General features: G+C 36.9%; 2 protein-coding genes across 4 annotated transcripts in view; both read right to left on the reverse strand.

Moving 5' to 3' along the window:
• Nucleotides 1–4762: 4762 nt before the first annotated feature.
• Nucleotides 4763–16277, reverse strand: LOC117301311 (lachesin-like). 2 transcript variants are annotated; one of them, XM_033785205.1, is made up of 7 exons: nt 16102–16277; nt 13463–13774; nt 12273–12551; nt 11577–11718; nt 10251–10423; nt 8734–8754; nt 6491–7283 (listed from the first exon to the last, which is right to left on the reverse strand). In XM_033785205.1, the coding sequence occupies exons 1-7, from the start codon at nt 16157–16159 to the stop codon at nt 7186–7188; spliced, it is 1083 nt and encodes a 360-aa protein (XP_033641096.1). In that variant the 5' UTR covers nt 16160–16277; the 3' UTR covers nt 6491–7185. The 2 variants fall into 2 exon arrangements, with proteins under 2 accessions (XP_033641097.1, XP_033641096.1); XM_033785206.1 differs by lacking the exons at nt 6491–7283; nt 8734–8754 and adding an exon at nt 4763–5295 and having other exon boundaries at nt 10235–10423.
• A 4017-nt stretch (nt 16278–20294) lies between these two features.
• Nucleotides 20295–24187, reverse strand: part of LOC117301310 (cell adhesion molecule-related/down-regulated by oncogenes-like) — a 43514-nt gene continuing 39621 nt past the window's right edge. For both annotated transcript variants that reach the window (XM_033785203.1, XM_033785202.1), the window contains exon 18: nt 20295–24083. In XM_033785203.1, the coding sequence (XP_033641094.1) occupies nt 23866–24083 (218 nt within the window). In that variant the 3' untranslated portion in view covers nt 20295–23865. The remainder of the gene's footprint in view (nt 24084–24187) is intronic.

Here is a 24187-nt window from a genome sequence, read left to right on the forward strand (position 1 = left end):
TCTATATGCAGTATATGAATACCAATGTTGTACCTTCTTTATAAGTAAGAAATGCAACCTGTAAACCATAAAGGAGTCCAATTTAATTGGATTTGTTTGAAAAGAAAAAGAAAAAAAAAACGCTTTGATTCTGTAAATATTCTGAGTTCTTGTAAGATGAAGCAAAAGCACAAAAAAATATTTTACAAGTTTGCAGACACCAAACAGTTAATTCATGATCATGAGACTAGTTTTTTGTTAGCCATGTGGACTCCTTATTGAAAAAAACAGGTTACATTTCTTCCTTGGTTGATCATTTATATTTCTTAGCTATGATTGTCATTTGCCAGCTGATGTTTCTTCTCGGATAAATGCTTAACTGGTTTTGGGGGTTCAAGTTGAATTTTGAAACTTAAACACACATTTTTAATACTTTTAATAAAAACAAGTATGAATTGAAAGCTGTATTTGATTTTACAAATACAATTTTTGAATTGTGGCACTTGGCATTACAAAAAAGGACATTTTAAAATAATTTCAATGAGGTTTTCAAAAAGTAATTACATCAACTGGCATATTTCGAAGCAACTATCAAATAAATAGTAAGGAAGCAATAAGAGTGCCAAAGCACCCCAAAAAAAAAAATTGTTTTAATTAAAACATACAGGAAACATAACATACAACATAGTCATAATCAAGTTCTTGAGGTTGGGGTGGGTGGGGGTAATGTCTAACAGTGTGGATGCACTAATTGATGTCATTGTTTTCTTTCTTTTCTTTGGAAACCTTTTAAAGTTTGCTCAAATAAAGTCTTGAAAATTCAAATGAACAATCTAGTCTGGTTTACTTATTATTTTCTGATGAATCCTGATATTTGGACAAATTTTGGTTCTATGCAAAGCTTTGATGATCCCCTATTCCCATTCTTAGTGTTGATGAACTAATTAAAAAGTAACTTAAGAAAATAATGAACGTTAGAGATACTTTTGATAATTATCAAACACCAGTCTCCTCACTTGATGTGGTCAATAAATGCATAAATTGTGTGCTTTCAGATGCATGAGAAAGGCTTTCTCAGATTCAAATTTGTTGGGGTGAAAAAAATTACCACTTTCCCTAAAACCACATTCCATGCGTAAAATTGTGTGCTTTCAGATGCATGAGAAAGGCGTCATGCCTGAAGCCTTTCCCTAAAGCTACCACTTTCCCTAAAACTACATTTTACATAGGGTGTTTTTCCAACAACATTTTTTAACATCAACATGATCAGTGCTCTAAAGTTTTCATGGTAATTAATTTTAACTACCAAGAATACCCTGCCTTGGACTACTCAAAATTGATAATCAGAACGATCAGATAAACTGAACTGCTATTTAATAGGATGCATTCAAAATTAAAAAGCTTTTTATTTCAAAATCCTTGGGGGAGGGGGTAGAGTTTGCAAGCACAGAAATACAGTGTAATCGTTCCTTTTGGTGAACTAAAATCAGTTGCAAAAAAAAAAAAAAACTCATTCACAATATTAGGTAATGACCTCAAGGGTAGTTTAGTATCGAACTGACAAAGCTTAGACTGTAATACAGGCATGATGTCTGGCTCTTGAGGGAAAAGTATGAACATTTCATTGGGAAGAAGGGCTGACCTAAATGAAAGTTTTTAATAGAAATTTAACTGATTCTTCGGAGGCCCCACAAAAAAGATGAAGTCATAAATAATGTGGGTCTTATTTTTAGGAGAAAAAAAAGAATGAGAGAAATTTTGGCAAATGTGTTGGTATAAATTATTATGGCCCTACAGCTAGTAATAGAAACATACATTTTGGTTGCCTTACAGAATGGTTGAGGCTTTGTTCATCAGTGGCTGCTGTTGTGGCTGGAAAGACTGATAAGATGCAGGGAGAGGCAACATAATGATCAACATACACTTCTGATGAAAGGGAAACATTCAGATTCCACGAACTCTGAAAAAGAACAAAATTATATTTTTAAGTTTGGATGTAAATTAGTGTTCATACATGTACATAATGAGGGGATATAGAAAGTATAAGGCATTGGGAATTTTTTACTTCAGGACAGCATGCTCATGTGGCCTTTAAATAAATTGTCTCCACATATACATGTACAGTACTTCATGTCGTCAAATCTAATTCCCAACCCAAGAGAAAACACTTCAAAGAAAAATATGTGCGCCCTGTAGTTTCGATGGGTGGGTCAATGTTTCAACGAAAATATCCGTCCCTAACAAAATTCAGTGGTTTAATAAATATTTTAACATAATCTAGTGTTTCTTCGATTTGTCTTGGATATCATAATAATAATAATAACACAGCATTCGTAAAGGCACACTAAGTCTGGTATAAACCATTCAAAGGCGCCGGTCAAGATGGAAAAGTGGGAATTCTCAACTAGCTGACAATAATTTGACTGTATTGCCAAGACAATCTTGCTTAGAAAACCCCCCAACTCTTTTGCACCAACACACGAATCATTTACCTGATTAAGAAGATTCTATGGACATCCGTACAGTTGTCATCGTGGAAGTTGTTGAATTTTGATGTCAGTTTTCGATGTAAAATGTTGCAGAAAATCTGCTTTTTTGCCACACACACGTGGAAGAGTCGCCTTTGAACACACGATGCACGCGCTCAGAAAGAAAATGGCCGCCGGCGGAGTAAAGGGTGCATCAACCTCGTTCCCAGGGGTGATCGATCTTGCCGCGCCATTTTTCCCCAGCATGCCTTGCTCGATGTACATTCGCGTGACGTAGTACGATTGGCCGAAATTTGAAAGAATCATAGGGGGTGAGGCCAGCACTTTTATCAACTTTTGCCTATTTTTTTTAAGGTGCGATGTTGTGCTCTTCATGATGCAGTGGACATTTCTGAAGCCTTTTTATTGATTAGAAGCAAACGATAATATTTAAAGCAATATTAGGAAGTTGTTATTTTTTAATAGATGTTAAATTTGCATCGGGGATAAAGAATATTAATTATTGGTTTTTACCCATATACACCGATGTATGGGTAAAAACCAATAATTAATATTGTTATTTTTTATTTTTACTTGAAAGTTGGGCGAAAAATAGTTGGGGTTAGGACTTCTATGGTGGGGTTAAAGACTTCTATGGTTTGGGTTAGGACTTCTATGGTTGGGGTTGAGACTTCTTAGTTGGTTCGGTTTTAGGCTTCTTTAGTTTGTGTTGACACGTTTATGGTTGGGTGGGGTTTGATACTTCAGGGTTAGGACTCATGTTGGTGTTAGGACTTCTATATTTGGGGTTAGGACTTCTATGGTTGAGGTTAGGACTTTTAAGGTTGGGGTTGGGAGTTCTAAGGTTGGGGGGGTCAAAGCTTCTATTGTCTGGGTTAGCGTACTTAATATGATTTATTCAGTGCTTCAGGGTTAGGACTCATGGTGGGGTTAGGACCTCTAAGGTTACGATTGGTATTTCTATAGGGCTAGTAGTGCATCTAGGGTCCAGTTGGTTGAGCTTGAGTGAAAGGAATTTCATTCAATGTCTACTGTCCAATAAAAAAACGTGTAACAAGTAGTGCCAGTTACATTGTGGTACTTACATGTATAACTCAGTTAGGACATTTACTTACTCTGGAGGCACAAAATTACACAAATACAACATTAATTACCAATATTCAATAATCATTTATTAAGATTCTTTCGAGATCTACAAAATATATAAACATGTTCTTCTCTTATGGATATAAAATACCTTGGGTGTTAAGTGCCAGATATGTTTCAGTCAATTGTCCAACTATTGGGCTGAGATTTGTAAAAAATAACTAGGCGATTATTGGCACCAAGCACCACAGGATAACCCAACATTATAGAAACATACTCACACTTCAAAGAGAACTTGATTTCTTTAGACAACACACTTTGGCCCAAACTGGGAAAAAAAATCACACACTCATTGAAAACTGCCAAAGCCCTTGACACTTTTCACATTTAAATGATATGTTGTTGAACAGAGAAAAAATTACTAGAGTGGGATTTGAACCAACGGCGTCCAGGTTACCAGCAACGCTCTACCACTTCCGACGTACTGCTCCGGTGAGATTCAAACTCACAACCTTTGCAATTCTAGAGCAGTGTCATACCAACTAGACCACCGAGATGGCTCGGTAGCTATGCTTCCAATCCTATTATTTTAACAGTGGGTACTCCAGCAAGGTCGTTGGTTTGAATCCCAACCGAGTAATGTGCATGTGATTTTGTTTTCACAGAAGTCTGGAAAGTTCAGAGTATACTTTGCTAACACACATCAGTGAAAGGGTAAAACCGAAATTAATACCCCTTATCCCCAATGCAAATTTAAAATGGATTAAAAATAATAAGGCTTTGCCTTTCAAATATTGGTAGGCTTAGTTGCTGCAAAGAAAAAAAAAACCTTGGTTATTGCCATTGGGAAAGAGACAATCATCTTACAGCATAGTGTTAGCCAGAGGGGTGTCTGTGTGTCTTTTGGACACCCTGTTTTTAATTTGGACACCCTGTTTCATCTGTCATTTACATGTAAATTTATTGTAAGTGAACAATTTGGACACCCAGTTTTACAATTTCCAGCAAATTTGGACACCCTTTAACCAAATCCTGGCTAAAACCTTGCCTTACTGTATCAACAAAACCATCAATAGTATACAAAATGGATGTGTATAGACGTCACTCGAAAACCATCGCACGCATAACGCTGGGCAAAACCTTTGTGTTTTGGCAGCCAGCTAGAAAGTTTTTGCAATCTTACCATGATTACGCGTCTTTTTGCCCGGCGAAACATGACAAATACAGTGTTATGTCAACAGAGGGCGGTTTGAATGTAAACATAGGTCACATCGTCTATAGGTGCATTGTCGCAGAATATAATCACAAAGTGAAATCTGGACATCTCTATTTCACTTGGCTTTGCCTCAAGACATGAAAAAGGCAAATTTCCCGGGGTGATTGTATTCTGCGACAATGCAAGAAAGAAATATGCCAAGTAATTATGCCTGTGATTTTTTTCACAGAACTCATGAAAGTACACAGGAAACAGTGCTAAAACACATCAGTGAAAGGGTAAAAACCAAAATAACATCCCTGTTCAATTGGATTAGACCATTCCTTATTAAAAAGTTTCAGGTTAGGGTCTTTCTTTGGTTCCGCCATTTTAAAAGTACACTCTCAGTCTGGACTTCGAAAAGCGCAGACGATACCTGAGTCAGAGTTGAGACCTGAGCCGTCAGTTCAGAAATGGCCACAGTTTTGTCAACCTCATAGTCACAGATGTCTTTGATAGAAATGTGTTAAAAATATAAACAGGACAACTTTGCATTCCAGTAATGGCAAAAAACACCGCACAATATTAGTATTTAAAAAAATTAGTATTTGCTTCAAACAATTTAAACTAAATGTACACTATTCACTTTTAAGTGACTCTACACTATATACAAAATTAGAAGTCTGTCAAATATGAATTCAATATAGGAGTACAATATTAAGTGAAGTCATTCTTGCTACTCAGTACTGTACATGGCAACGTTTTAGTGTACACTTATCAAGAGCCAGACTAAATTTGTAACGCTTTTCAATTTTGCACTGCAACATGATTCGCAATATTTGTTAAAGATCAAAAATTTACATATAGCAGTTCTCCTTTCATTCGTACTTCTGGTTTTTACCCCACAGTTTGTAGGACATTTCAGAAATAATTTCTTGGACTCATTTCAATGTGTACATATCTCAGAAAAAAACACTTAAAAGATAAACTTAACTTAAAGTTAAACATTCTGTACTCTTGGTATACAAGTTTTTTCTTTAGTACCTTTTGCAGTACTGGATAAAAAAATACCAAACAGTAAATTTCTTTGGTTTAAAGTGGAAGAATATGTTCTTTTAAAGTTTCATTCTCTACACAGGGTGTAACGTTATGTACAATGGTAAAAAGAATAAAAGCTCATACACTGTGGAATTCTCGCCTCTGGCCAATGTTACCCCTGGTCTTAGCATTGATGCCCCTTCAAGTTTCCCATTGACTTTAAGAACAGAAGTGCCCGTGGCAAAATGAAAATGGCCTTGCCCTTTCAAAGATAAAATCCAGGCTTGAAGCAATATCTTGTCCTTTGGATGGGACATGAAGCCCAATGTTTAACGCAATGCACGTAAACGAAACCAGTTATACTATCAATTAAGAGAGAGGGTTTGCCCTGGTGTTTCTGGCAGTATCTGCTGAATGCAGCACAGCACCTTGTGAAAGGTGCTGTGCTGCATATGCATAAAATAACAAACCTGTGAAAATTTGAACTCAATTGGTCGTCGAAGTTGCGAGATATTAATGAAAGAAAAAAAACACCCTTGTGACACGAAGGTGTGTGCTTTTGGATGCTTGATTCTGAGACCTCAAAGTCTAATTCTGAGGTCTCAAAATCAAATTCGTGGAAAATTACTTCTTTCTCGAAAACTACTTTACTTCAGAGGGAGCTGTTTCTCACAATGTTTTATACCAACAACAGCTTCCCTTTGCTCATCACCAAGTAAGGTTTTATGCTAATGATTATTTTGTGTAATTACCAATAGTGTCCACTGCCTTTAATGACATTCCTAGGTCTATATTTTGACTGATTCCGGGCTGTCCTTACCCAATTTTGCTTACGGGAAAGCCCCATTAAGAAAAATAAAACATCCTTTACCTCTAGCAACTCACACCTGTTATCTCCAAGTAGGTTCTTTTCCAAACAGTGGACTTAATTGGATCATGCACAACCCAGTAGGGCTGCTGACTGGCCTAGGTAGATTAACTGCTCATCCAATAATTTTAATGACCCAAGTGATTCAATGTAAAACACACCCATTCATTGAAAAGGTTGAATACTTTCCGGGTTTTTTGTTGTCAAACTCAAAAATTCTTGAATTAAGCTTTTGGATATGACACGTAATGAGTCAAAGGATACTGCTTAAAAAAAAAAAAAAGAGTTGACACACATGTGTGAGTATACACTATGTAAAATATTTCAAATGTACCTTTTTCGAACACCATGATAAAAATAGCAAAGGCACTGTACAATTACAATTTTTTTTATAATATTGCATAAAAGTTATAAAAGAGTGGAATAATTGTGGTCATGTGCTCTGAGACAAATAAAAAAAGTGCATTTTGATTACAAAAGCGCACCAGAACTGTTGCTATGGCAACATGGTTACCGTGTTTGTTTTCTTCTTAAAACTGTCCCAGAGCTGTTGCTATGGCGATGAATACCATGTTGATCACGATGGCAGCCATGATGGTCGAAGCCTTGCTTGTGGACTTTCCAGTATCTGTGTTAAAAGAAGTAAAAAAACATATCTTAGTTAACTTTCAGTTTAAAGCGTAACCCCTCCTTAAATTAAGAGCAATACAAATTTACTTGGGTTAAAACGCAGCAGGTTTCGATATTATAAGCATTTTGAGAATCATTTCACTTTGAAGTAAAGTGGTTATGGAAAATTTTATCCCCCAAAGTTTGAATTTGAGAAAAGATAACTTTCCGAAAAGTTTAAAAGGGGCTTTCAATCATATCTAGTTGGGAAGTTTAACTGATCAACTGTAAACAAGTTCAACAAATGTTGAAAGCAGTTTCCCAACTTCCTCTCAAACGAGGCCGACAGTAAAACAAAACGAGACCTTCCTTTTTTTTTATGATGAAAGCCCAAGACACTGTCCACGGAGAATAATAAATAACATTTGTATAGAATGATCGACATTCCTTTCGGTGAAACTGTCTTGTCTTAATCCCCTACAATTTGTAATACTTTATTTTCAACCCCCTGCAAATTGTTATATAATAGTTTAAATCCCCTATATGTACCTGCCCTTATTGGTTTGATGCCTCAAGACTGCAATGTCATGAGGCTTCTTTTATTTTATAATAATAATAATAATAATAATAATAATAATAATAATAATAATAATAATAATAATAATAATAATAATAATAATAATAATAATAATAATAATAATAATAATAATAATAATAATAATAATAATAATAATAATAATAATAACAATAATAATAATAATAATAATAAAAAGATCGAGAAGTACCAGGACCTGGCCAGGGAACTTCGTAAGATTTGGCAGGTAAAGGTAAAAGTAGTCCCCGTGGTGGTTGGAGCACTTGGCACCATTACCAAAGCACTAGGGAAACATCTAGATGAAATAGGGACAAATGTGAGGGTAGATCTGTTACAGAAGGCAGCGCTTTTGGGAACAGCGAGGATCCTGAGAAAGACCCTTGAGATCTAAGGCTACGGGACGTAGCCCGACTGAGATCTTTCTTTTGCATGCTGTGATAAAATGAAATAATAATAATAATAATAATAATAATAATAATAATAATAATAATAATAATAATAATAATAATAATAATAATAATAATAATAATAATAATAATAATAACCTTTACTTATATAGCGCTTTTTACAAAAGCAATACAAAGGGATACACATCCTGGAAAGTGTGACATTTATCCCGAACTTTAAGGTAGTTACAGGTTAAAAGGCTTTCTGACTGTCATCAAACACAGATCTTGACAAAATAGGGAGACCTCCAGGATAGGGCTAGAAAGTTCAGTTGGTAGAGTCCAACACATTAATCTGGAAGTCGAAGGTTCAAGTCCCGCTCAAGTCGATGTGTGAAAACTGGTAAACGGAGCTTGTGACGTTTAACAGTTGGGAAAATTAAAATAAGTGCGGAACCCTATCTATGAAGAGTGTATACAGAACTTACCAGGATCAATCTTAACACTCACTAGTGTTGTAAACCAAGCGTCCAAGGATTCAGATTATGCAAAGGAAAGAACAAACAATTTTTTTTTTTAGAGAGGTTAACTCTGATCTGCCAAGAAAACACACACACAAAAAACCAATGCAATGCAATGAAGCCTTTCTAACATTAAGCACGGCGGATTAATAAAGAAGGAATACGACTCGTCCGACACTGTTGTCAACTTTAATGTCGGAAAAGAAAGGTTCTAATAAAGTGACTTGTCCAAACCTCCCTCCCTCCTAAGAAAACCATTCTAGAATTCACATGTTTTGATCATGTAGGCCTATATAACCCAGTCTTAAGAAGCACACATTGGAGGAAATGGCTTTAAGTGACACATCTATCCTCACTTTGCTTTTAATCTGCAACGGTAAAACCATTATTAACCACCTGCGTTCCTACGCGTTTCCGGTCAGCGAACAAGCCGGGCCTAACAATAGCCGACCGGTCGCTCCGCGGAGCTACTAGAATATTTATGTTTAATGACATGTAAATGAGCCGTCCTGGCTGATGACCTGCCCGGTTGCTACGGGTACTTTTTTTATAAAAATTCGCGGACTCCCGCAGAATGCACGCGGAATGGAACAGCTCGGAGGTATTGACAAGGCGCCTAATGATTTTTGTAAGTCGTAAAGTCATTATTCACCAAGAGGCGAAAGAATCTCATTGAATAGGCTACCAGTGGCTGCAGTCACTGCAACAAATCTAAGAAGCACTGTCAGGTTTAAGAGGGATGGCGCTTCAAATCACTTTCAGGACAAACTGAGAGTACCACGACCAATAAGCACAATCTTGACAGCATTTATAAGCACAGAGCACAAATGGATTTGGCAACCCACCCTCTCCAGGACAGCAGCAATGAGCAAGGTCGGCTGAGCAACTACACTGACTGTTCAGAAACTGTGATGCAGCTCTCAAGTTGACCATAGCTCCAGTGCATGGTCGATATAGTCAATCTCTCCGTGCTTTATGGTTTCTGGTTAGTCTTGATGGTCTAGTCACTCACTGCAACTTGCTCAATACTTTAAAGACAGTGGACACTTGGTAATTGTTAAAGACCAGTCTTCTCACTTGCTGTACCTCAACATATGCAAAAGATAACAAACCTGTAAAATTTTGAGCTCAATTGGTCGTCGAAGTTGCGAGATAATAATGAAGAAAAAAAAACACCCTTGTCACACAAAGTTGTGTGCTTTCTATGCTTGATTTCGAGACCTCAAGTTCTAAATCTGAGGTCTCAAAATCAAATTCATGGAAAATCAACTTCTTTCTCGAAAACTACATTACATGTACTTCAGAGGGAGCTGTTTCTCACAATGTTTTTTACCATCAACCTCTCCCCATTACTTGTTACCAAGTAAGTTTTTATGCTAAAAAATATTTTGAGTAATTACCAATAGTGTCCACTGCCTTTAAGGAGAGTACAAAAATTCAAGATTCAAGATTTGAGAGCTAAATCAAATCTGTTTGTATCTCACCTCCCAAGGTAACTCTAGCTTCAGCATTTCCAAGCAAGTTTTCAAACCGACAAGTGTACTCCCCAAGGGTGTCATCATTGACAGTGCCAACCACCAATGTTGAGACCGTCGTCTCTCGGTTGGGGTCCATTTCTAGGTCCAGGTCCAGGCTGATCTGGTAACCATCACTTACGCTAAAATCAAAATAAATAAAAAAAGTGAATTTACTACTTTTAAACCAAAGTGGGTCCCCAAGTGCCTGCCTTACAATATCAATACAGAACTGCAAGAAGTAGAAGAGAATGGCAACTACATGAGGAGGGCTACATCTTATTCTGGATGAACACAGCCTGATGATGAAAGAGGAGAGGGTTTGGCTACTTTTTGTAACACAAAACACCATGTCCAAAGATTTACACTAAACTTACACTTTTTGAAGATAATCATAGTACACATTCCTTAAAATATTAGTTGCTGAGGTGCTGTAGTTTGTGAGAAATGAGTAAAACAATGTCATGAAAATACGTTTTGACATGCTCAAATAATTTTCGTCTCATGATCACTGAGACGAAAATTAATTTCATTACATTGTTTAACTTATTTCTCAAAAACTACAGCACCTCAGCAAATAATATTTTCAGGGAAGCTTTCTACTATCATTATCTTCAAACTGTAAGTTTAGTGTAAATCTGTAGACATTGTGTTTTTTGTCCTACGAAAAGTACACATACCCTTTGAAGGTCAAAGATATTTCATAGAGCTGCTTAGCAGCATTTTTTGTGCTTACAGTGCGATTTCCATTTCGTAGCGCTGCTAACTGTAGTAAGCACAAACAAATGTGTGCTAACCTTCCGGTGCTCACTGCACGAAAAGAAAATGATGTCACAATGCAAATCCAAGGTGAAGGAGCAATAGGTCTATAACCGCAAAATTTTTCTGCTAACCTGTGACATAACCTTTCACCTTAGCATATATTGTTCTGCTACAGTAAGCACCAGATTTGCTTAACATTAAGCAGCACTATGAAATTAGCACTATGAAATAAGGCCTATGGTCCAATTTCATAGAGCTGCTTAAGCAGTAAATTTGCTTTTAAAGCAAAAAAATCATTGCTTAGTAAAATCAGATTACCAGACAAGCTTCCACTCAATTGTTATGCCAAGTAAACAGCTAAATACCAGTCACAAGCATAGTATACGACATGAAATTTTGGCCAGTAACATGCATAATATAAGCAAGCTATTTTTGTGCTTAAGCAATTTTTGTGCGTAAGCAGCTCTATGAAATTGGGCCCAGGTTGGGTGAAGGGGCAAGGAGGAACATGGTGGAGGTGGGGGAAGCACTTACACGACTTGATCGTTTCCTTTAAACCAATTTATATCGTTGATATTTCGTACGGCCGGGAATGCTTTGCAGATACAGACAAGGTTCGCAGATTCCTGACGAGGAGCACTCACAACACCATCTTTTACCTCAACAGTGGGAGCATCTGGGAGTAAACGAATTAAAAGATTAAGTCTTTAAGGCACTGAACACTATTGGTAATTACTAAAAATATTTGTAAGCATAAAATCTTACTTGGTAATGAGCAATGGAGAGCTGATGAGAGTATAAAACATTGTGAGAAATGGCTCCCTCTGAAGTATAATAGTGTTTGAGAAAGAAGTAATTTCTCACTAAAATATTTAAATTTACATGTAACAAGAGACCTCAGCTGAGGTATCGAATTGAAGGCATCTGAAAGCACACAACTTCATGTGACAAGGGTGTTTTTTCTTCTATTAGTCCAAAATAGGGTCACATTATAAACATCGTCCGGCCAAAGCTACGTTCTAGCCAGACCAAACCTGTTTGACTTTTATTTTTAGGATGGTTTCGGACGTTTTGAGTACTAGTTTTGTGTGACCCAACCTCAAGCAGTTCAATGAAATGTGTCCCAGGATACATAGTTCTTCACACTTTGTATTGATTGGTGTTGACATTAAATAAATGTATCTTTTGTAATGACTTGCATATATAAAACAAAATCAATAGAAAACTCACATTCCATTTGCAGAAACACCTGCTCAGTAACCTGGGGTGCGACGCTATTTGAGGCAAGGCATTGATATAGTCCACGCCACTCTCCAGTGATGTCATCAATGACAAGCTCCCTGCCAGTGTAGTACGCCCCACCTAAGGGCTGCGGGAAGATTGGGACTGGTTGCAGTCTTTGCCATTGGATGGTCGGCTCGGGGCTCCCTGTGGCATTACAGGACAGTCTCACTGTTGAACCGGGCATCGGTGACATATTTGGTGTGATGTATTCGATACTGGGTGGTGCTGTGTTTCGGGGAAGGTGAATAAACATATAACAAAATGGTGAGTAAAAAGTTATCAGAAAAGTAAACAGAAATTCACCCGTTAGAGTCGCACCGAACCAAAATACACATGTAGATTAGGAGCGACTCTAAGTCGGCCTTAAAAATTGTTTGTTTCAGACAGGCGAACATAACATTAAAACTGGCTAGAAACAGTCGATCTTTTGCCTTCTTGTCGCTCCCAACAGTTTCATACGTTGAACGTTTCATTTACTTAATTCAGAGTTTGGTTCATACCCATGCATAAATGTACATCCGTATGGACTGTAAAGGGGTTACGGGTAGCCCTGTGTCAGCCCTAGGAGTAGGTGGCAACTGCATTTGAAAAAAAGTTGCTGAATTGTAGCCTACACTTTGAAGTGGCCTTCAGGCTTGTGGGTCAGGAGACTGGCACAGTGTTTTGGTACACTTGTGTCTATCCTGGCCGGTTAAATTGGTTATGTTGGTTCTTGAACCTTTTTTTTTAGATTCTGTTGTTTTTGTCATGATTCTTGTTCACAAATGTCTTCAGCTGGTCTTTCTTATTGTTGTTGTTGTGGTCTTTGATGTGGTTGCTGATTTTTTTTTTTTCTTCTTGTCTCTGGTTTGTCTTTGTTTTTCCCTGTTGTCTTGCTTAGTTGTTCAACCACCCCTCCCTTTCCCACCCTTTTCCTTTAAACTTCTTTTTTACTTATAAAAAGATGTTGTACCAATATTTGTTTATTTTAATAATTTTGCTTTGTATTTGCTATATATACTCCCGTTGTTTACTTGTTTTTCTGCATTTTTGTGAAATTTATTGTCTTTGAATCTTGGCCTACTAAATTATAATAAGAATTACAATAACAATAACAATAACAAACAAACACATAATAAACTTTATAAAACACTCACTGCGCACAACCAGTTTCATTTCTTCCATGACAGCAAGCGGGCTTTGCAACTGGCATCTCCATTTCCCCTGGTCAGACCTTTGGGCATTCTGAATGGTCAGCTTCCACTGGCCAAAGGGGCTTGTGTTCAGCTTGTACCTTGGGTTGACGACAGTTAAAGCATCATTGAAAGAAACTGCAGTGGTTTCATGATACCAAAATAGAATCAGACTGTCCGATTGTCGAGCGCCCCTCAAGATGCAATTCAGAACAACCGTGGCTCCATTGTCGACTTCTTGGTCGTTCAAATTATCCAGTGTGATTTGCGCTAAGGCTGTAAAAAAAGAAGAAGACATTTTTTTTTTTAAACTTGAGTAAACTTGAACCTAAGTCTCGACACTTCTTGGTGAGAGGTCTTTTTCTTCAGCTGACCATGCATCTGGAACTCTGCATCTCTACCACTTAATAATCTTCGATATTGTCGTTATACGAATCCAAATCTCTTCCCAAAACTTAGACCTACATACACGTATGTATGTATGTATGTTTTATTTTATTTTGGTTATGGTTTTTACGGCGCCTTGAACATCCAGCAGGGTAGATATGTGCACACTGCGAGTCTTTATTATATATTTATTATAAACTGACAGAAAATACAATGAAGGGTCACTTTGCAGCTGTCAATGCTGTTGCTCCGATGGTTGTTACTTTTGTAAAAGAAAGGCAGCAGGGCTCAAATTTGTGTGGGGAAAAATCCACAATTGTTAGCGTTAAAACCTACTTGGTAACGGCAGTGCGTGTGCCCTACATGCGTGAACGGCGGGCATCGTAAGCGGACAGCGCGCCCGTCTTGCCGCGTAACACCCCTTCTCCAAAATGGTTTAGTCCAACTTGGCCGTGGCTGACGGTGGCTCGGCAATTCGGCAAGCGAGTGGGCTGGTGCCCACGTATACAGCGCCTATATTACCTCCATCCATGCTCAGGCTCAGCATGCTCAGCTAAGGTCTCGAATCATGCGAATTTTTAAGGCATCTGAAATTTTCTCATGTTAGTTATGCTTAGGTCTTGGGGTGACAGGTATTTCTCTGCAGCAGCCCCACTTTTGTGGAATGCACTTCCCACATACACGTCAAATCTAGCGAAACTACAGAATTGTTCCACAAGCATCTGAAAACATACCTCATGAAGGAATCCAGGGATTAACTGTCATTTCCATACTTGTCATTATTTTGCTAATGACTGTTTCTAGTGGGTTTTTTTCTTGTGCGCCTTGGGTGCCATTTAAGGCAGATATGTGCGCTTTAAAAGCCTTTATAAATCACTGATTATTATCGTAGGAGGTCCTGTTTTCGAGGTGTCCCTAAAATCGTGGCAAATCTTTTACCTCTCTGTGCGCGATGTAAACAGTCCCTAAATAAAAATTGTGTGGTTTTATTTGCCAAGCAAAGAGTCTCCTCTCCCTTGACCAAAACTTAGAAACACGTAAGGCTCCACTGGATATTTGCACTTGTAAATGCAAAAAGTTTGGTATTTTAGGCATGTCTACAAGGTACAAAAATATGTCATAATGTTGAGGCCATATAAAAATATTTGCTCACCGAAAAAGTTTTAATCAAACACTATTTCAATTCACAATTCATGATGATCAAATCATGTGACTGAATATTTTGCTGAGCTTTTTGGAAAAAAATACAGAGGCTTAAAGAAGCCATGTGCATTATTTCATATTCTAATATTTTTGGAGAATTTTGTTTTTTAACCCTCCGATCAATATTATTATTAATATTAAAATTTAAACGATCAGCTTACAAGTTGATTCAATTATCACTGTTTATTTATACGCTTTATTATAAATTTTAAGAGAAACAAAAGGGGAAAAAAAAAATAAATAAATCAGATTTGAAAGCCAATGATTATTCACATTTTTTATTAAATTATTTATTTTTGTTATTTTTTGCAAATTACCATGGTAATTTTAAACTTTAATTAAAAATATTTTGAATAAAACAAAGACAACTGCTGGCTATAGAGTCATACACAGAGTCTCAAAGAACACTTGTGGTCCCTGTAGGGCCTATATGTTTCTTCCATGTATCTTTGTATGGCTTCAAAGGGAAACCATGCTTTCTTGTTTGCCGTGAAAACTGGAAAAACTCAAAACAAATGAAATGGGGCCAGTTGAAGTCATCGAAGATCGGTGTGTAGTGTGAACATTTCAATGTCCATCAAGTTTTAATATATCTTTGCATACTTCATATTAACAAAAGAAGGTAATTAGGGCATTGGTTGATATAAGGCATCATTATTTTTTTCCCAATTCAAAGAAAAGGGCATAATAGCGTGAAAAATGGTAAGTGGAGGATATTATTATTTATTCTATATTGAGATACACCGAGACCGAGTAGGACGACTGGTCTGTGCTTTCGTGCGTTTAAGAGATCCCGACGTCTGAACGGATGCTAACGTCCTTTCCTCCCCCTCTGGTATCTTATATGGAAATAAAGTGAGTTAAACTTCCTAACAGCGAACAAGGCGATTGTGAGTACATTCGGAAACAATTTAATTTGAAATACTTCCCGATTGCCGAGCGAGTAGTTAACTACTACTACTACTACTAGTACTAGGCCTACTACTAGTTGTTCACGTTTATGTTTAGCTTACCAAAACTTGACAGCATAGACAGGCACAAGGCCCAGAACCCTGTTCGCTTCCAACCCATATCTCACTGAAGAATGAACACAAACACTCTAACTTCTGCTTTTGACGAAGGAAAAAGTGTTGACAAAATTGTTTTCTTAATCTGACGTTTTCATCAACAAAAACAGCAATGAGGTGAAGACAGGTGACTGATTAGAATAACAACTATTTTCAGGGAATACGTCATTTGAGAAGTTTGGGTACCATACGTGGTTTGGTTGAGTGGCTGCTGGTTACCAGTCTGTATACATGTTACGCATATCAGCTGGTACTCGGCCATTTACCGTTATGTTTCTCTTAGGTAACTTCGCACCTGCTGAGTACAGTGAACCCTCTAAAGCGGTTTGCGCATTGCAACTATTGTCCTTTCTGTATGATTCAACCATGATTCATCATTGGAATTCAAGCAGTAGCAAGCTGGCTTAGATAGTACTTAAGCTTAAATAATGTATATATATATTTTTTTACTCAAATCTTTTCTCGTGACTCAGACATTTCAGATTAATTCTTGTAAATATTGAGATAGCTGAACGAACCTCTTCTAAAAGTTCTAGGTGGTGAGCACTGTGCGCAGCTCTACTAGCTGCATCTTTTGACATGCATTGGTCCATTGTGCTCGTTAAAATTTGATATGAACTTTCACTTGTATAGGTAATAATTAATAATCACCACACAATTCTTGGTAAAGATACCTGGGCCTACGTGAAGGTTTTCGAGGCCAACAAATATATCTCAGTCTTCCTTGCGGCTTGGAGGACATTTCTCGTTCCAGCATGGTTAACGGTTGGCGACGTCATCAAACGGCATATAGGCCTGTAGCGTCACACTCACTCTTTGGAAATACTTCGTAGACAGTCATGAAATTCATCAGACGTTTTACTCAGATAAAAAAAAACTAACTAAGGGGAAATATTGATAACGAGCAACCTTTTTCCCTCCATATATAGCGAGCGCATGCAACCAGTTGGGCCGGGTGACATGACCACAACAGAGCTTCGTTGAAACCTTGTTTTCGCAAGTATGTTTAGCAAAAGCTGTATTTTCTTCTATTTTGCAAACCTTATCATGTTTAGAACTATGTTTTGCGAATCGTTCCAATGTTTAGAAACATGTTTCAGTCTATAAAGCATACTTTTGGGGGATGTTTTTATCGTCTGACTATATACAAGACGACATGCCACGTGTTTTTTAAAAGCACACCACGCCGACGTTTGGTTAATTTGGACTTTGTGTTTCAAAACCTTATTTTCATCGTAGGAAGTCTTCTGGAATGGGGTTATGTTTAAGCCATCTTGCTATTAATATCCAGATTGGTTTCGTCAACAATGTAAGAAAGCTAAAGGGTCTTTTGGGGCGGTCATTTTTTGTTTTTCAAGTTTGCGCTCACCGTTCGCCATTGTGACTAACTAATCAAAGCTATATACCATGCATGATCTATGGTAATATAACCCTCGTTTACAAAAAGAGTCTTGTACATTCCATCATGGCAAATCGTGGCAGACAAGATACTACACTTTTCAAGAGGGAAGTTTTACATTGTTTCATAATTTCAAAATAACCAGAATAAATTAGTATTTCATTTCTCAACATTTTGCTCAATTGTGGACATCACTTATTATTCCTGGCGCCAAATTCCAGACAACCAACTTTTAAAATTTAACATAGTTCATATAAATATTCTTAAAAATAAAACTATACTGCAATGCATCTTGGGAAACCGAGTACAGTTAACAAAATAGAAGACTGCCAACGTGGACGCCATGATGTATAGTTTCTATGAGGCCAGGGTTTTGTAGTTGCGTACGGAAGCCCATATCTCCTTGCTTCATTATCAGTGTGCCATGATTGTTGCTGGTGTTACTTGCCTTGGCCTTGGAATCATTTGCTCACCAATCATGCACATGCATATTGAACATGGTCTTTTCGAAACCCCGGCTTCGGCTTTGGAAAGTGTTGGATCCAGCGTTGGATCCAGCGTTGGATCAAGCATTTTAAATTTTTGATCCAACGCAAAAAGGGTTAATTCAATAATTTAAGTGTTATTTCAACATTTCTCAAAAATATTCCTTGGAGTTGTTGGATCAGCTTTTTAGCTGGCACTTAAATTGTTGACTAAATACTTCAAAATGCTGGATTTAACATATAAAATGCTGGATTCAACACTTTCAAAGTGTAGTCACTCATCACCGAACTCATGCAAGCGTGGGATTCAACTTTTTAGTTTTTAGAGTGTAGTGATGCTGGTTGTTGAATAGGGGAGTGAACAGAAGACACCAGAGCAAGACACATCAATTTAACATCGATGAAGCATACCATTTTTATATTCAATAATCTCTGCACATACTCATTTACAAATACTAGTAAAATTTGTTCCATAATTGTAACGTTTCAATAAGCTGCCATTAAAATATGACAAATATAACATAACAGAAAAACCAGCCTCCATGTCACAAAAAAGGGTAAACACTAATTCGAGTGTGGTTGAGCAGTTTTTTCTTAAGCTCATAGCTTCGCATCTTTTAGCATTTTAGATAAGTCTGGAAACATTTAACCTCCCAACTCAAAAAGAAGAAAACTCAAGCCACTTTTGGCCTGGGTCAAATTTTAGGAATAATATTAACTTGTTCTTATAGTGCACATATCCTAGTAGCTAGATCAAGGCGATTTACACATTATTAGCCCTGTGTATTGGGCGTACTTGGACCATTCCTCTAACTTTCTTAACTTCCAATAATCAGGGAGCTGAGATGGTTTAAAGGCAGTGGACACTATTGGTAATTACTCAAAATAATTATCAGCATAAAACCGACCTTGGTAACAAGAAATGGGGAGAGGTTGATAGTATAAAACATTGTGAGAAACAGCTCCCTCTGAAGTGACGTAAGAAGTAATTTTCCACGAATTTGATTTCGAGACCTCATGTTTAGAATTTGAGGTCTTGAAATCAAGCATCTGAAAGCACACAACTTCGTGTGACAAGGGTGTTTTTTCTTTCTTTCATAGTTATCTTGCAACTCCGACGACCAATCGAGCTCAAGTTTTCACAGGTTTGTTATTTTATGCATATGTTGAGATACACCAAGTGAGAAGACTGGTCTTTGACAATTACCAATAGTGTCCACTGCCTTTAAGGAATGAAATATGGCCTAAAGTGACCACGTGTAATAATGTTCAAGTGACATGGGTGTCACTTAGTGACGGATTTGAGTGCTATATAAAAATAAACACAATTTGGGTGACCAGCAAAAACAATGCTTTGTCCGATTTTGTCTTCTACAGCAACAGCTGTTGCATAGAGTAACTCTGTGGTCCTTCCATGCTTCTACATGTGGAGATTAAGTGGCAGGAAAATAGCATTTAAAGACCCAGTAAACACTGTAGCTTATTTCAATTGCTGCAAATGAAATAAGCTGGATAGACAAATGCACAATATTCCTGTTAAAACATCACCCGTTGTTCATTGTTTTCTCTTACACATGATCAGCTAATTTGAATAACGTTTCGTGGTTTTGTGTGTGTAATGGCAAAATTGAATAAATTTCTCTTAGAAGAAGAAAATCTCAGTTTAAAGTTGAGTCCTGAGTACTTAATTTCAAAATGCTTTAAAAAAATAAGTAATAACAGTAATAACAGTAATTAACAATAACAAATAAATGAACAAATGTAAATACCACATTAAAAATATCCTCGGCTTGGCAGAAATTGAGGGGGGAGCCAGTCAAAAACTATGTTAATCATATTGAATTTAGCTGGTTATCAGTACAATGTAATGTACCTGCTACCACATTTCAGCACAGTGAACTCGAATGACCATCAACAGATATGTGGCTTATTTACATTAAAGGCAGTGGACACTATTGGTAATTGTCAAAGACCAATCTTCTCTTTTGGTGTATCTCAACATAGTGCATAAAATAATAAACCTGTAAAAATTCGAGCTCCACTGGTCATTGAAGTTGCGAGATTACAATGAAAGAAAAAAAAACCTTGTCACACGAAGTTGTGTGCTTTCTGATGCTTGATAATCGAGACCTCAAATTCTAAATCTGAGGTCTCGAAATCCAATTCGGGGAAAATTACTTCTTTCTCAAAATCTATGCCACTTCAGAGGGAGTTTCTCACAATGTTTTTTACCATCAACCTCTCCCAATTACTCGTTACCAAGTAAGGTTTTATGCTAATTGCTAATAATTATTTCTTAGTAATAGTGTCCACTGCCTTTAAGCTTCATACCACGGACCTTTCAAAAACATTAATCCCCATTGTTCTACATAGAAAAAACTACACCCTTTGAATACTGAATGCTGGTTCCTTTATTTTACAAAATTACCTTTAAATTAACAATTACTGTATGAACTCTGTGGTCTAGAGATTATGAAGAAACCCCTGCTCTAGAATGCATGGGTTGTAGGTTCGATTCCCCCAGAGTCAGAATCCCAGCAGAGACTTATAACCACCACAATGAACAGGACTGCTATCAAGATTTGTCCTCTTTAAAAAGAATGCATTTTCTTAGAAATTTGTACTCGCAATGATTTAACAGGCCAGCTGCCACAAAAGAAGCTAGCGTTAACATTTGAATGATTAGCCCACAAATTCTTAATTTACAAGATAAAAGAGTATACATGTAGCTGCATTTAAAAAGTCCCTCTGGAGGACAAAGATAACAAACAGAACAAGCGTTAAAACCATGTCAGTTGTGAATTAGAAAAGACATCAAAGGCTACACACAAATAGTGTAGAGACACTGCTAGAGGGTGTCGTTTGTTAAAGCCTAGCAGCATACAAAAAGCAGAGAGTGTTGCCTGCATGTGCATGCTTGCATAGCATGTTACTAATAGTCATCAAACTTGCATGCTTGCATGACAGGTTTACACTAGTAACCCAACTTGCATGCTTGCATGACTGGTTTACAAGTAACCCAACTTGCATGCTTGCATGACTGGTTTACTAGTAACCCAACTCGCATGCTTGCATGACTGGTTTACAAGTAGCTCAACTTGCATGCTTGCATGACTGGTTTACTAGTAACCAAACTTGCATGCTTGCACGACTGGTTTACTAGTAACCCAACTTGCATGCTTGCATGACTGGTTTACTAGTAACCTAACTTGCATGCTTGTTTACAAGCAGTCATCCAATTTACATACTTGTATGAGATGTGCACAAGTAGTCACCCCACTTGCATGCTTGCGTGACAAGTTTACTAGTCACCCAACATGCATGCTTGAATGACACGTTTAAGTAGTCAACCAACGTGCATGCTTCCACGACATGTTACAAACCGCCATTCACCTTTACATGCTAGCTTTTAGTAACAGTCGTTCAACTGTCATGACATATTCAAACAAAATTCTTAATAATTGTGATTCATTAATTAAAAACAAAATGTTAAACCAAACAAACTGAGCTAATCTGAGCCTATCCTTTGTCCACAAATTCACTGACATGATCATAAAGCTGTTCCTTGAAGTTCACATAAGTATTTCAGATAAAAAAAAAGAAATTTAATTGGGAAATACACTTTACTAATACATAGACAATATACAGCTTTAAGTAAACAACAGGGCCAACTACATAAGAACTTCAGTGTTTTTTCCAAAACCTTGTCTCTGGCTTCAGGCTTCCTGAAAAATGCACTGCTTCAATGTTGTAACAGTACCCAAGCCAGTGCCAAAGCCGGGGTTTGTAAAAGGCCCAAGCTGTTAGTTCAACTGACATTTTAACCCAAGTTTTCAAAGCACACTAATTCAAAAAGGCTGACGGCCAATGTTGGAGTCTGGTTTTATTATGGTGTCGACTGCTTACATTTAATGCAGAGAATGACAAAACAAACAATTCTTTGGAACCTTTGAAATGTTTAAACATACACATTTGGTATGAGCATATCTACCTTCTGACACAAAGGATATTAACAAAGTGTACCAGATGGTTTGACAACCTGGATACATTGTCAGTCCAAACATTGGTGGAACAACATTGTCAGTCCAAACATTGGTGGAACAAAGAGACATTTTTGATATTTCTGGTCAACAAATGTGTCAACAAATGTTGATTATTTTTTTATCAAAAGCACCAACATCAAATCAAGCCTTGGCGCAGGCAAACCCGCTCAGCGATTTACATTTCTGCTTCGAGCACTTTCTTTGAAGTATCTCTCTGTTTAATTGACCCTACACAAATTTTGCCACTAAATGTTTACTCAAATGACCTTTACGGTGACCTCTGACCTGTACAGTAACCTCTGTACATCCACTGCAATACAAGTGGCGATAAATAAATAGTAGAAAAACAACGGCAGGCTAGATCTGTACAAGGAAACCGTCACATAAAATATGTATGATTACATAATTACAATAATGTACAGTGTATTGCCTCTATCTTATATACACAAATATATGAATAATATATAGGACTTAAGGGTTGACCTTTGACATACATAAATTAGCATAATGAGTGCACCATGGTTTAAATTGTTGCTTAAGTTTATAACGAACCAGGCTTTCTTCTTAGACTTCATGGAAGGAGATGGGAGTTCCGAATCAGAGAACTGTCATAGTCTTACTTAAATGCATTTGAAAAACAATACTTTTCCCCTAAAAGTCACAAGTGCATTTGAATGTTTGAGGCAGTGAATGTAAAATAAACAAATTCAGACCAATAATGGAGGATTGATTTGTATTAATTTTGGAATTTTAGAAGCCTCTGGTTTTGGTTTTATAGGATTTAAACTCACAGCTCTTGCATAGGTTAGCAATGCTACAATATAAAATCAATTCATATAAAAAAAATCAACACCAATATTCCTATCTTAAAATGGCAGTGATAATCTTAACTGGAGGAGATCATTAATATGCATAAGCAAGTTTGCATACATGAATAACCAAATATGCATAAACTCAATAAAATTATTTAAACAAAAACATCACACAAGGAATAGTTAGTGAAATCATGACCCGAAAGAGCAAACAATTTGTCGTGCGTGATTTTTTTGATAAAAACAAAAACAATTGTGCTTTGAAAATCAGAGTGCAAAAATCAAAACCAAAATTTTTCAGGAAAAAAAAAAGAAATAAAATAACAAAAATTCATCAAAAGAGAGTTAACTGAAATCGAAGGCACAAGCAATTCGGTAATGGAGGGATGTCTTTGGGAAGAGATTGATTTACATATTTAAAACAGCTGCTGCATATTCACCAGGTTTTGCTACATATTCATGAGATTTTAGAATCATATTCATGTGATGCATATTTATGAGCTGATCTGAATAATTCCATGAGGCTCATTTGCATATTATTAGATCATGTTTTCTGCATGTACTCACAAGAGTGTATTATTGAACATGTTTTTCAAAAATCATCTGGAAGCTCACTGTTCATTGGTGGGAAGAAGTTCACTTTGAAACAGCCCTTTTGATTGGACAATTTTGCACCAACAATTAATCCGTAAACCAGTTCAAAACATGAAACTTTGCAATTAAAAATCTAGTATTGTTCTTCGAAACGTCTAAAATCAGCCACATTAATATTTATACAGGATATATTTACAAAACATAAAACCCTGAAATTTCTTGTGTAAAAAAAAACTCAACTTAAAAAATAACACCCCTAAAAACAATGTAAGCTCCACTGTTTGACAGTAATATGAAGCGTCCATTTTGGTCTGCAAGGGGTGGGCAGGTTTTTAAAATATTATATACTAAATAAAACCACCCTGTGCAATAAAATACTATATGTCAGAATGTATGACATTTCGACATGAATCGCTTTGTTGTGATTGGCTGAGCGAGTCATGTGACCCTTTATGAGGCTTTGTTGCATTGACGTCATTAGTGGCTGGGTTTGGACTGGATGTCTGTTGACCAGATGAGGGCGCTGTTGATGATGCAACAGGTGCGAAGCTATTCCTTGACGAAGGGACATCGGAACCAACTTCACTGTCTGTGCCTATGTGGTTCAAGGGGGAAAGAGGATGCAAAGAAGATTACATTTTTGTGAGGGGAAAAAAGATGTGTTAAATATTTAAATATTTTAATGAACATCTTGAACAA

This window comes from Asterias rubens, chromosome 17, assembly GCF_902459465.1.
Source record: "Asterias rubens chromosome 17, eAstRub1.3, whole genome shotgun sequence".
NCBI lineage: Eukaryota > Metazoa > Echinodermata > Asteroidea > Forcipulatida > Asteriidae > Asterias > Asterias rubens.

Bases quoted from the DNA above. Each gene is read 5' to 3' on its own strand.
- LOC117301311 (XM_033785205.1), bottom strand. From the start codon at position 16,159: ATGGGTTGGAAGCGAACAGGGTTCTGGGCCTTGTGCCTGTCTATGCTG. The intron at 12,552-13,462 runs GTGAGTGTTTTA...CCCGAAACACAG, and splicing joins AATGAAACTGGTTGTGCGCA to CACCACCCAGTATCGAATAC. The intron at 8,755-10,250 runs GTGAGATACAAA...TTACAACACTAG, and splicing joins AGCTAGAGTTACCTTGGGAG to TGAGTGTTAAGATTGATCCT.